General features: G+C 42.3%; 1 protein-coding gene across 2 annotated transcripts in view; it reads right to left on the minus strand.

Annotated features, from left to right (window-relative positions):
• trim101 (tripartite motif containing 101) overlaps positions 1-6,219 on the minus strand; it is a 44,437-nt gene extending 38,218 nt beyond the window's left edge. For both annotated transcript variants that reach the window (XM_030056410.1, XM_030056411.1), the window contains exons 1-2: positions 6,133-6,219; positions 5,038-5,337 (exon numbers count right to left, since the gene is read on the minus strand). In XM_030056410.1, the coding sequence (XP_029912270.1) occupies positions 5,038-5,223 (186 nt within the window). In that variant the 5' untranslated portion in view covers positions 5,224-5,337; positions 6,133-6,219. The remainder of the gene's footprint in view (positions 1-5,037; positions 5,338-6,132) is intronic.
• Positions 6,220-14,469: the final 8,250 nt, after the last annotated feature.

Here is a 14,469-nt window from a genome sequence, read left to right on the forward strand (position 1 = left end):
CCCCAGGCGTTTATAAGAACCAGGCGGCTATTTGCGGCCGGGCGATTAATTGGGGAAAAACGGTAACCACAATATCACTGAACACAGAATCTCAGAAAGTCTCCTGGATAAATAAACCAGGCTACTTCTAAATGTTTTGACACTGTTTCTGAGATTTTTTTTTTTTTTTTTTTCACATTGATTCTGCATGTCAAACGGCACTGAACATAAACTTCACCCACGTGGGCAACAAAATTTGAAGCTCAGCGACGGGCCGCTACCTGAAACCTGAAAGCACTAACTATTTTTATGTGCACAGTCTGGTCCCTTTGCCTTTAGTCAGGTGAAGCTGAATTAGTTCTTATGTTTTATTTGTTGTGTATTATTTATTTATTTGACCTTTATTTTAACAGGCATAATGATTAAGAACAGGTTCTTGCACTGATGATTCAACCAGGAGAATTTAATGCCCATCCAAAGTGTTGAAACGCTCCGACGGGCCGTCACAGATGAACCAATCGGCTCCACTTCGAGCTTCTGTGATATCAGTTTAATGTTCTGAGTCCAGTGAGCAACAACACAAGTTCTCCCTGACGCTGTTTTGCAAGGACACCATCGCTGCATCCTGGGCTTGGCGACTGTGATTGGTTTGAGGAAATACAAAGAAGCCAGAGTGTTTTTTTTTCCCCTACAGCAGAATGATAGTGGGTTAAGGCAGAACTTTGTTTATCACAGGCGCTGTGCTAAGATAGGTTTGGCGATGCAAAACTGGGGAAATACATAAATGGACATAAAGCAAGCCAGACACCACCAATAGGCACATTTTTTGAAAATACACACCAATTTTGCACCTTAACCGATATTTATTATATCTATTTTTTTTTTACACTGTACATATTTTTCTTTTCTTTACTACTGTAAATATTGTTTATTGCTGTATATATTGTTATTACACTGTTTTTATTTATATAATGTCTGCTTTCGCTGCCTGTAGAGCTGCTAAACCAATTTCCACAGTAATGTTGGCGACAATGCTAACAGTGACAATAAAGGATTCTTACTCTTATTTTGTTCTCTGAGATTGTGGAGTGGCCAGTTCACACAGGAAGGTGGAGCCTAAATCAAACTGGACTGAGGAATGCATGAACCTGAAATTGGGAGCTGCTAATCGGAGCGACTTTTTTGTTATTAATGGACATAAAAAGTTGATTAGCGTCACATTTAAGCCATCAGAGCAACAACATGAAGAACAGAGGAGGAAAAGAAACTGTTATTCTACACTGAGGAAGAAAAGCTGAAGCACCTCTGAGCTAACTTGTAGGCCACAGGACACTTTAGCACTGAAACTGATCGTGGCGTCAGCATTTCAGTGTGTGTGTGTGTGTGTGTGTGTGTGTGTGTGTGTGTGTGTGTGTGTGTGTGTGTTTTGCCATGTTTCTGTGTATCTGTGTGCATGCGTGTCTTTCTGGGTAGACCAGACCATTCTGCAGGGTCAAAGGTCATGAACATGAGCATGGCAGCTAGGGATGGTCTACTGGGTCTCCTTCTCACATATCACACACACACACACACACACACAACCACACACACACACAGTGTTATGTGCAGCGTGAGTGTGCACCTCTGGTTCAGCTCAGTTTTCTTCCTGAGTTTCTGCATGTGGCACCTGCTGCTGGCTGTGGAAACATCAGTGGGAACGTGTGTGTGTGAGTGTGTGTGAGTGTGTGATTTACAGTCCTGTGATGTGTTACGACGAACACGTGGGATTCACAGGCGATTCAAGGTGTGGAAAAACAGAACAACAAGTGAAGGAGCTGAACTCGACGACTTCAGACTTCATCCTGCTGACCGCCTGGACGGCACCAGTGATTCGTTTGTTAAGTAATACCAAGTTTTAAAATAACTTAATGGCTGCACTGTGTGATTTTATGAATTGAGTTGAATTTAAATTTTATAAATTTTTTGTGTGTTACCGTGCAACCCATCCTTTGTGGGACTATAAAACTCCAAAAAACACAATTAATCTACACATCATTACAATCACTTCCAATAACCGATTGCTGCCAGGTAAACACAGTTTACACTTAAAAAAACAAAGGAAGCATTTCAGCAACATTTTATCACATAAGCCAAGATAAATATGTCACGTAAATGTTCTCTTGCTTCCTCTAGATCACCAGTGACTGCAAAAACACTGCCAGTTCAGTCTGTCTGCGTCACTTAGCCACATCAGATCTGGGTTTTGACGCCTATTAAATCATTTTTATGAGTGCATGATAACATGTTAGTGTATAAACTAAACTAGATGCACAAACCTCTGCCAACATGGAAATATTCTCCAAATTGCAAAGCTGCTGATTCTTTTTATATTTGCTCATGATTTTTTTGAGTTTTCTCAGAAATTGGAAAGTGAATGAAACACGGTTTAGCAGCCAGCGTGGAGATCACCGATGTCCATGCCTCCCAATCTCACCAGCACATGAACACAATGGAACAGTTATGACAAAAAAAAAATATATATAATAATAATTAAAAAATCAGCTGATGGCAGGTCCAGATCATCACCAGAATCTGATCAACTGATTCTTTAGCCGAGAGCGATCTGTCCACTAACTTTCAGCCAAGAATGTTGGAATGAATGTGGAGAGTGACATGGATCTGAACAAAAACAGGAGGCCTGAGTAGAGATGAGATATATACCACTGATTCTTGAGAATTTGGATAAATCATGTCCCACTAAGAAAAATGCTATTTCTGCTGGAAATTTACAACATTTTAATGAATAAAAAGAATCAAGGGTATAATCAGGGGGTCCTTTGCACATTTGTAAGGTTCTTTTATAGGTTTATTTTTAATTTGTATTAATTTAATGATTATATGTTGGCCCATGGCCTACAAAACCAGTTGTCCTCAGATAGGAGATAATCATTTCAACTTGATTAAAACAACAAAAAGTAATAATTTCATTGAATAATATCTTTACCACATGAAAGAGTACATCATAATATGTATTAAAAACTACAAACGATGGGTTTTGAACAATATTTACTATTATTTTGTGGTTGCTCAAAATGTGTCCCAGATATTCGTCACCACCATCAGATATATATTTAAAAAATAATAATAAAAACACTACAAGGTCAATTACATTCCTGAGGAGCCCTTTTCAAACCTTCAGCTCTACTGCATGCTTCAAGACCGCTCAGGCTCCTGGAAATTTTCTATTTTCTCTTAAATCTCTTCATATATTTGGACACTGCTACTGTCACAACCATAAATTGTCAACACTGTCACTTCTGTATAAAAAATATTAAATTAGATTATGGAATAAATGTATACTTTTTAAGAAGAGGTCTGATGCAGGTAGCAACAGGGCGGAAACAAGCTGGCTAATGTGAACAGCTCATGCTGATCATGTGAAAGAGCAGGTTTTTGTCTCCACCGTCAGACGTCACCACCGTCAGGTTTTCTGTCTGACGGTGATGACTGAAGTCTGAAAAATGCTTATAACAGAGCTCAGGATTGTTATTTTTTGTACCAAATAGTTAAATAAAGTTGTTAAGCAAGAAGCCATTGACTTGAGTGGTATAAATTTTGGAAATGTATGTTTTAATGAGGCCACTGTCACCATCGTCAGATTAGTGACACCACCGTCAGAGGCAGTTATATTGGTTTTAAATGAATATGCTTACAATATGTTTCTTTGGTGCTGTTGAGTTATTAAAGTAATAGTCTCTTTAATACAAAAATATGTTTTTCAAATAAAAAAAAAACATTACGGTGACGGTGTTGACAAGAAGTAGCCTAATAGTAGCCTAATAACTGGAAAAACCTATTTTATGAAAAAAATGCAAAATGAGGAGGTTGCACCGGTACATTGCTGAACAGCCAAGACCTTGGCCTATAATGATATACCTTCAGATTTTGTAATTTAACTCACTTTTTTTCCCCAAAATTAAAACCTGTTTTATCCAAATTCCCAAGAATCAGTGATACATAAATATTTTAGACTGAGGTGAGTATCATCAGTCAGCACAGACAGCTGCTCGGATATTTCCATCAAGAAAAATCTGGAAAAAGGGCACAAATTAAATGACCTCCCTCTGTGCCAGACGACAGTGTTGGATCCTTTTTCCAAAGTGATGCCACTGGGTGACTGCTTACTTGTTTTTAGTATGTGTGTGTGTGTGTGTGTGTGTGTGTGTGTGTGTGTGTGTGGTCATGAGACAGGCATGTAAACACAGCTGGTGGAGACAGCTGCACTGATTATCACGACCGTCTTTCTGCTGCGAGTGAGTGAAGTGTGTAGGAAGAACGTCGGAAACAGATCAGGGTTTATGTAAAAGATATAAACTGTATCCCAGATCAACTCCACGATTGTTTTTTCTCACAGATTTAAAATAAGCTCAGGTCGCACCAGCACCACCAGTTTGTTTAAGCCAAATGATGAGTTTTTACCTCAAATCATAAACCAAGTCCTCATCATAAAGCAGTGACGAGCAGCACAGTAACATCACATTGGCCAAACATAAAAACTCTAAAGGTTAAAACACACACACTCACACACACACACACACACACACACTGTGTTATCTGTACTTGAACAATGGCAGCAAATGCAGGTCAGACATTTCACGTGATGTATATGAGCGAACCTCTTAAAATGTCCATCCTGAATATCCCTTCTATTTTAGCCAGTGATAATCCATTGGCCACACACACACACACACACACACACACACACCTGTTCGGGATATGATCAGGAGTTTGTGGGTGTCTCTGTGTGTGTATTTTGTTAAACAATGTAGTACAGTGTCTTGGCGTGTGTGTGTGTGTGTGTGTGTGTGTGTGTGTGTGTGTGTGTGTGAGTGGGTTCAAAGGGTCAAATGTGACATCAGTGTTGTCAAGGTTAGTGGCCTCATTACCATCGTCACTATGAGGAGAGAGTGTGTGTGGGAGATAAGGGATTAGTGTGTGTTCCACAAATGTTGCAGCACAACACGAGACTGTGCTGCAGTGCAAACACACACACACACACACACACACACACACACAGACCTGGTAGAGCTCGTTGGCACAGCGGCGGCACAGGTTGTGCTGGCAGGGCAGGATGACCACGGGTTTGGTGAAGACGTCCAGGCAGATGGGACAGAGGAGCTGCTGGTGCAGCGTGCCCAGGGCCTCGGCCCGCTCCGCCGCCCCCCCGCAGCGCTGCAGGACGCTCAGCTCCACCGGGACAGACATGACCACACACACACACACACACACACACTCCTACTGCAGGTGAGGAACAGGGGAGGAGCGGAGAGAAGGAGTGTGTGGGTCACCGCTGTGTGTCGTCACACTCCGTCTGTGTGTCTGTGGAGAAGAACCAGGATCAGTTTCATGGATGAGACAGAAAAGAAAAGACAAGACCAGGCAAGAGAAGAGAAGACATGGCAAACCAGGAGAAAAAAACACACACACAAGTTTCTACTCCTAGACAAAATGGAAGACTGGAAGAGACAAAAAATGGTCAAAAAAAAAAACAAAAAAAACAACAACAAAAAAAAAAAACAAATCAAGAAAAGACAAAAAATACAAAAAAATAAAAATAAAATAAAAAATAAAAAAATACCAGGCAAAGCAAGATGTGAAAAGACAAGGCAAACTAGGAGAAATAAAATAAAATTTAATTAAATTAACAAAATCATATTGATATACAATCATATAGATAAGACAAAGTCAAAGCAAAAAAAAAAAAAATAAAAATAAAAAAAAATTAAGAGAGGACAGAAGAGGCAAGAAGGCAAAACTAAACAAGGTAAGACATGAAAAGACAGTAAGACAACAAATAACAGAAAAAAATAAAAGACAAGAAACCAAGACGGAGCAATACACAGATGAAAAAGAGACAAAAAAAGACAAGACATGAACTCAAGACACAAAAAAGACAAGTCAACACAGAGGAGAGCAGAAAACAGGAAAGAAAACAAGACGAGATAAGAAACGAGGAAAAGAGCAGACGAGGACAGACAACAGATGCCGAAAAAAGAAAAAATCGGAAAAAAAGGCAAAATTAAAAAGGAAACAAAAACAGTCAAATGAACAAAATGAATCACAAAAAAAAAAAAAAAAAAAAAAAAAAAAAAATTCAAATCTGCCTGTACTCACCTTCAGTGCTGCTGCTCTGTGTGGTGATGCTGTGCGTTTTCAGTCTGTCATCAACCAGCTGAGTGTGTGTGTGTGTGTGTGTGTGTGTGATCAGCTGGTTACTGCTCTCTATCCTCACTCGCTCATTATCTCTTCCTCGTTTTTCTGGAAGGCCGGGGGTTGATCAGCCTGGCCGTTTCCAAAAAAAATCAAAGATACAAAAAAAATCAAAGATGCAAAAAATCAAAGACGAGTCTGAGATTTTGGACCAAAAACGGAGCCGGAGAGCAGCTGTGGTTTACCTCCTGGAGATCCTCAGGACAGCCCATAAAGTTTAAATCAAAATCTGAAACAAAAAAAAAAAAAAAAAAGGAAGCACTGTCTCGTGTAAATAAGTTGCATGTAGTTTTCCGGAGTTGAATTTCCTCAGAAGCTGAAGTGCTGCAGACGCTGCCTCGCTGAGCAGACAGCAGCAGGTCCCTGTGTCTGGCCCCGCTCTGAAAATACACACTCTCTTCAGGCTGAAACCGGCTTTCCCTCGACGAGGACACGCAGCTTCTCCTCAGGGCTCAGATCTGAATTTGAATTTAAAAAAAAAGTTTTTCATGTGCAGCTCAAAGTCCCGGCTTTCAGCTCCGCGGCCCTCAGGTTTATTTCAGTCGGTTTTCATATCCGGTTTTACGATGAGAAAGTGAAGCAGCAGCCGGTCAGTGTGTGTGTGTGTGTGTGTGTGTGTGTGTGTGTGTCGCTGTGACACTGAACACCAAATCTCTGCACTTCACTCTCTCTCTCTCTCTCTCTCTCTCTTCCTCGCTCGGCCCCTCTTCTTCCTCCTCTTCTCTCAGTCGTTCAACACACTCCCCATTTCTTTTTCCCCACAGGCAGCGGCCGCTATGCTGGTCTGCTCACAGCTCCCTGCCTGCTGTAGTGTGTGTGTGTGTGTGTGTGTGTGTGTGTGTGTCAGTGTCAGGGAGAGAGAGAGAGAGAGAGAGAGAGCAAGAGATAGATAGAGGACCAATAGAGGGGGGCTACTTTGAGATGGGAGTGTCTGGTTACAGCCTGTGGAAGTCCCTCGGCACTGATCCCAACACACACACACACACACACACACACACACACACACAGCTACCATATCTGGCGGTGGCTGGTATGCGGACAGATTATGTCCATGCCGGGCTGTGCTCTTTCTACAGTTACATCCTCCCCAGCACACACACACACACACACACACACACACACTATCCTCCCTGACAGTGAAAAGTGCAGCATTCTATCATCAGTAAATCATTACCACTTTAATTCTGAGACAGATTCTCAGCGGAGGATGAGTTCTGTGGCTACATGGGATCATCAGTGAGGAAGATGAGCAGCTTTTACTCTGTTCAGCTCAGAGAGTGTGTAAATAATAACGTCATTTTGAGCCCCAGCAGGAACAAAGCAAAGGGCACTCTGTCAGAAATAGCGGCACAGTGGGAGTCTATCTCTGTCTCCCGAGGCTCAACCTACACTAATGTTCCCCCTATGGAGCTGATTATCAGATCTCACGGTGATTATGTGAGCCTTTCTCAGAGACAGAGGGGTACATGTGTTCCCAAACAGTAAAAGGCACATATTTGTACTGTTTCCTGTAAATGTTAAGGTACAATATCGGGAGACAGCGTTTATTTGGCCACACACAATGAACGAATAAATACAGAAATTAGGTAAAATGTTAATTTAAGGAAGATTTTAACTTGGCTCCGGTTAAGTCGCCTTGAACTGACATAAGATTTGTATATTTGAAAAATAGATAATACAATTCTCCAGTCATTATTGTAGTTATAATATAGGAACAAGACTGGGTAAGGTACAAACCACAAGGGGACAATGTCAAGTGTCCAAAAGCTGCACCTGAGAGGGTCCTGCTGCAGTGACGAGCCGCTGGAGCCCTAAAGGTGCAATGACGAGCTTTATTTCTCTCATGCTGCATTCAATTGTGCTTGGAAGTCGGGACAGAAAAAAAATCTTTTACATCACTTTATGAAACTTTATTTTAACAGGTAGGTGAGTTCTGTGTTGTGACACTGTCCTGCAGTAGCTGTTCAGTAGGATTCATTTCTGCACAAAAACCCTGGAGCTGGAGGTGTGACGGTTCAATAAACTCACGGTTCACTTTCTGTGTCACAATTTCAGCTTGTTAGGTTTTGCACCTTGAGAAGGAAAAAACCCACTATCATTTGTAATGTCCTTCGTATTTTGTCTTATTCGCAAAAATAACTTTTTCTCAAGTTTTGGGCTAACAATATGAAATCAACAAATACTCTTTCAAAGCTAAAAGTCTACTCAGACTATTAAAAACTTTCAGCGCATTCATTAAATCGTCAGCTCAGTGTGTGGTTAGACGGCTCTCACACAGTGGCTGTGTTTGCAACACCGTGCTTTGTGGGGTGTATGTTTGAACGGTGTGGTTTTTTTCACGGTTCAGTTTTATACACCAACTAGGACACAGAGGTCAGAGGTCAGGAGTACCGCCTCTGAACGTTTCAAGCTCCAAGCACGATCAGACGAGGCTTTAGGGCGGAGCACTGAATCTGGAGGAGTTGTGTCGTGTTGCGTCGCTGTGAGCCTGAGCGTTTCTCAGGAGGGACGAGCCGCGGCTGCAGCACCGGCCGAGGTTTATGGATTCAATAAAATTTAATGCGACTCAGAGAACTGACCCGGGACACTGAAGTTCAAACGGCTCTTGGACTGACTCCTGCTCTCAGGAACTTGACGCTGCACAGGACAAATTCTCACTGAACCATCTTTGCAGCAATAAGTCACACAGTCTGATACCAATGCAATAATGCTTTTTTACTTAAAAAAATATACCATAAAAAATGATGGCGCTGCTTATTGAAAGGCAGACCATGCAGTTTCAAATGGGAGGGCAGCCCACGTCGTTATGATGAGGTGAAGAACGATGAATGGCGAATGCCTCTTGGGTTCAGGACAGCTGTTTTTCTCCATTATAACCCATTTCTCAGAGATCACCTGTCAATCAAGCACTGTGTGGGCGGGGCTTGGATTTCCTGTAGATGGGAGTTCATCTGTGGTGGCTAATCGATGCTAATGAAAACTACCTGGTTCTTCTTCTGTTTATTCCGATCAAACTGGACACATAAAGCACATAAAGCAGATTATTATTTTGTAATTTGAAACACTGAGTGATTTTTTTTGTGTGAAACCTTTCAAACATGAACGTCAATGAAACACACGTGGAGGCAGGAGGCTCTGAAGCATCAGAAACATTTATTTTACAACAGTACATCAGATAATTTCCCCATGCGTCTGCCCGTCAGAGGCAGACAGCATGGATCCATGCTAAAACAGGAAGTCTCTACAGCTCTATGTACTGTGCCACTGCGTGTATATACAGCAGGTCTGCCATTCTGTCCAAACGGTTCACATCTAAAACTCTATACATCCCCTTTACATACCAGCTAGTCATTAATCAATCATTAAAAAGATAAGAAAAATTAAATAAATAAAATAATGGTTCAATATTATTAATATTGTTATCAGGATGCTATATCCACACTAACATCATTTCTTGTTGTTTGTCTCTCCTCATTTATTTTAGCTCCTAAAAACAAAAGTTGTTGGTTTGTGTTTGAGGCTTCACGCTGCGTTCGCTCAGACGCTGTCGCATGTTTGGTCGATCGAGGGGAGTGAGACAGAGAGGAGGGATCTGCGTTTAAAATGTGGCGTCTCATTGGTCTGTGATCACACGGGCTGACGGCGCAGCAGCTCATCAGCTCATAGAAGAGACGGGATGACAGGATGTGACAGAAACACAGTTACAGCAGGGTATCTGCAGGCGACAGGGAAACAACAACAAAACTTTCAGAAGTTGTAGGTGCCGTTCAGACAGAGAAGCTTTATTTTGGAGAAACGCTCTGAGCTCTATGTGACACAGCGTCTTTATGGTGTCCTGTGATTTTCTGTGTGAACGGCCGCTAAATGGGCAGAAGGAAAAGCAGGAAATTAATTCTGATTTCTTGTTCACAGTCACGATCATATGTATAAGCAGTACTCGAGTTGAGGGGGGATGAGGGTGGATGGCATCCCCCCTGAAATAAAAACAGTCAAAATCATCCCCCCTGTAAAACTGCCATCCTCACTTTTCATCAAGTGAAAAAAATTGACCATCCCCCCTGAATTTTTTTTACAACTCGACTACTGTGTATAAGTATATGTATAAGTGTATGTATATTCTCATACATACATATAATCTCATGAATATGCTCTGGTAGCTTTAAATCAAGGCTCATCTATCCCCGTTCCCTCCTAATTTCAAAGTGAAACTCTTTTGCCCCTTTTCCACCAAAGAACCGGTTTGCTTTTCCATCGGCCAAGAGCCAAGTGGAGCCAAGTCAGAGCCACGTCATGACGTCAGCGGAAAACGTTGATCGAGTGAGTGTGGGTGTGCGAGACGCTCGCTCAGAATCACAATAACCATCATAGCTATGCAAGTGCTGCACGGCGCTTTACAAGCCTACATTGCGATCCAGAGGCGAAAAACGCAATTATTGCTGACCAACCGTCGTATTCGTGGTCATAACGAACGACGACTACGTTTAGCTATACGTTTATAGCGTTCGCTGTTCCCGTTTGGGTCTGTAACCCCGCCCCCCAATGACGTGGTGGGTCGCATCATCGGTTCTTTCTCTGGCTCCTGTTTAGCCCCTGCTCCAAGTTGGTGCTTGCCTGGAACCGGTTTGGAACCAGTTCGGCTGGTGCTTGGGTGGTGGAAAAACAAAGAACTGGTGCTAAGTCAGGCACCGGCTCCGAACCAGCCCTGGAACCTCTTTGGTGGAAAAGGGGTATCGGTGATAAAGTCAACATGACGGACTGTTCAAATCAAAGTAAGAGCAGCTGTGTTCGGTGAGGCCGATGTGATGCATGTTGACTGACTGACTCAAACAAGTGAGTACTGTGTACGATCTGCTTTGTGTCCGAGCGGGAACACAAGAACAATTTGAGATGGTGAGACTGGCGGCTGCACGTTCAACAGACGCCTGCGTGACCGCGAATCGATAAAAGTTTCAGTAGCTTCAACTGTTGACGTTCATCAAAATGCGGACCAGCCATGCGTAAAATTCTCCCTGTTGTTCGTCAACACATCAACCTTCCAGAAAACGCCGGCTCCATCCTTTTTTGGCAGATATAAAATCTCCGTCTGGCTGCCCTCAGACTGGCAGTGCACTCCAGAAAAAGACACGGTGGAAAACATAATTTGTAATAACTGCATTTAGAACAGCGTGACACTTCAACGAAACCTTGAACTCAGATTTACGTTGGATTTTCCATCGTTTTAAGAGCCTGCAGATACCCTGTGAAACCCAGTTCAGAATGTGATTGGTTGACAAGATCATGAAAGAAAAATGGAAGATGCTCTTTTAGCTCTTATTGCACTTTCTCAGGATTTGTGGCAATTCATATGGAAAAAAAAGTATTTCAGAATAAAAAAAAAAAAAATACAAATATAGTGAATAAATAAGCCTAGTTGGATTGATGTTTTCCGACAACATTGAAACTCATGTGACACAAACGACCACAACGGTACACGTTTCTTCCGGTAGTGCTGGAGTGCTAATCGTGAGCGGCTAACAATCAAGAACTAAAAACCTAAACGCCGACTAAGCAGTGATTGTTGTAAACTGGTTTTCAGCTGCTAGGGAGACTGCCATCTACAAAAAAAAAAAAAACTGCTGCCACATTAACAAATAAGAAACAAACTTTGGATATCGACATTCTCCCTTCGTTAACGACATTTATAAGAAAGAAAGAAAAAAACAGAGAAACGAATCTACAGAGAGACGAGAAAAAAGAGAAATCAACACTTTCGGATTTCTGACAAACTGGAGACATACAGTAAAATCTAAACTCGACATGTACAGCATTTTTACTTTCTCTCATGATTCCAAAACTAAAAAAACAAAAAATAAAAAGGGCTCAATGATAGTGTGTGTGTGTGTGTGTGTGTGTGTTGTCCAGGAACCAGGCTCTGTGTGTGTGTGTGTCTGTGTTTGTATAAAGAAAGTGGCCTGAATGCTTTATATCTATGGAGATTTAGTTTAGATTGGGTGTGACTGATGTTGGGACCCAAAACACACGAAAAGGAGAGAACGCTGAGGAGGAAGAGGTGAGGAAGAGGAGGAAAATGGAGTGAAGAATTCAGCCAAATCCACACTGGAGAGAAAGAGAGCAAACGGTCCTGTTGTTCCAGTGTGCTTACTCCTGAAACACACACACGTCTCATCTATTTTAACTAAACTACAGACAATAAGCTGCATTTAATGACTGAATGCAAACAGCGTCAGAAGTGTAGCAACGCTCATCAGACAGTCGGAGACACGTCTTTGTCTCATTACAAGACTCGTCAGTGCAGAGGAGACTTTTTTTTTTTTTTTTTTTTTTTTTTACAGATTTATCTTCCACTCTCTTCTTTGAGAATTCTTTGGGAAATTCTGCAGCATCCAAGTGGAGCTTCCTACACGGTGCCTTGCTGTCTCCAGCCCCTGATTTCTTGATTGGAGGACTATCGGACATGATTTGTGCAGAAACATGTGCCTTGAGCCTTGCATGACTGACTCTCCCTCTCTGCGATGACAGGAGCAGCCCTCCTTTTAACATTTGGTGAGAAGACTTTTGCTTTTAAGAAACATTTGATTTGATTTCAACTTTGAAAATCACCAAGCGCCTAAAATGAACAGGTTCTTTTTCCCATTGATTTTCAGACTTTTGAGACTTGTGCAGGACAGATGCCTTCCACTGATTACTACTGGGTGACATGCACTGTCATGTAGGTGTCTTCCACCTGATGGTACTCCTGGTTTCCATCAGGCCCTCAGACCCACAGAGCCTCACTTCCAGGACATTCTTCAAGCTTTAAGAAACATTACTGCTTTCTGAGACCAAAAACTAGAGGCTGACGTCATGTTTTCAATCTTCCTTAAGGACCTGCAGACACTCTGTGGCAGAGCTGAACTTCACCAGCCTTCGTCTGGTTTCTGGTGCTGACAGTTTCCACCTATCACTGCTTCTCTTATCTTACTGCCTTGTGCCAAAGCTGGCAGTGTAAAGGCTGAGTCCCAGCAGCTGCGGGGCTCCCAGTATATCCTTCATCGTGATGGTATGGCTGCAGACAGATCTGCGCTGATGGCAGCGAGCAGGTTAACGTGCCGCTAACTGAAAGCTGATACGGCTAATCGGGGAGCACATTATCTCCGGGTGACAGAAAAAGCTCCTCTTACAATAACAAGTTAGCATGTTTTCAAAATGTGATATGGTAATGTTACTGCGGCTGCACGGTTCAAATGTATCAAACAGAATTTAGAGCTAATTAGGCCTTCAATGCGGGCTCCTCTTCCATGGATTTGGAACATCCATCGAAAAAAGTAGATGTTGTATAGTGACTATGTGATATTTAAGGACAAATACAGTCGTCCCTCGCTATAACGTGGTTCACCTTTCGCGTCCTCGCAGTTTCGCGGATTTTTTTTGTGCAATTTTGCATGATTTTTTTTTTTTTTTTTTTACTGGACTAATTTTTCTACAAAGGTTTGAACTTTGAGAGTTTAAACGAGAGAGAAAAGTGAGAAAATGTTAATGCCTGTCTGAGAAAAGTGTATAAAGTGTGTAGTGAGGGGTTTTACAGCCTTAAAACATCTAGAATAATTGTAAAAAATAAAGCTGACTACTTTGCGGATTTCGCCTATTGCGGGTTATTTTTAGAACGTAACTCCCGCGATTAACGAGGGACCACTGTATAACAAATATTGGGAGGCAGTAACGTGGCAGGACCTGGCTGCAGCTGAGCACAGACCACTGAAATCACAAAAGAGAAAATAAAAATTGAGAGCCAACGAGACGAGGGCAGAGGGTCTGAGATCAGGTTTCGTGGATTAGAGACTTTCCTGACTTTCCTGGAGGGGCAGGACAGCCCGGTGGTTAGAAAGGACCAGCCTGGTTATTGTATAATCAGCTGGCATCCAACCCAACCAACCAGCTCCAGTGAATGGACCGGTTAAACCCTTTCTTTTGTCTCCAGAGAAGGGAAAGGGAACCGACCGCTGGCAGCTACGATGGCAGCATCTGTTGATGAAATGTGAGCCTGCTTAATGAGGGCCGTCCATACTGCGAGGGGTGCTGATGTTCACAACGGTATTGAGGACACATTAACACCCCCGACCACCCCCAGCCAGTCATATCAGCTCTCCACTGAACATACAGACGGGCACACTGACCTACTTCAGGCCACGAGCTGAGCCGAGACAAAACCCTCCTGCAGCCTCTCAGACAGACAGAATGCACAGGGCAGACTGAGGATTTCAA

This window comes from Myripristis murdjan, chromosome 7, assembly GCF_902150065.1.
Source record: "Myripristis murdjan chromosome 7, fMyrMur1.1, whole genome shotgun sequence".
Taxonomy (NCBI): Eukaryota; Metazoa; Chordata; class Actinopteri; order Holocentriformes; family Holocentridae; genus Myripristis; species Myripristis murdjan.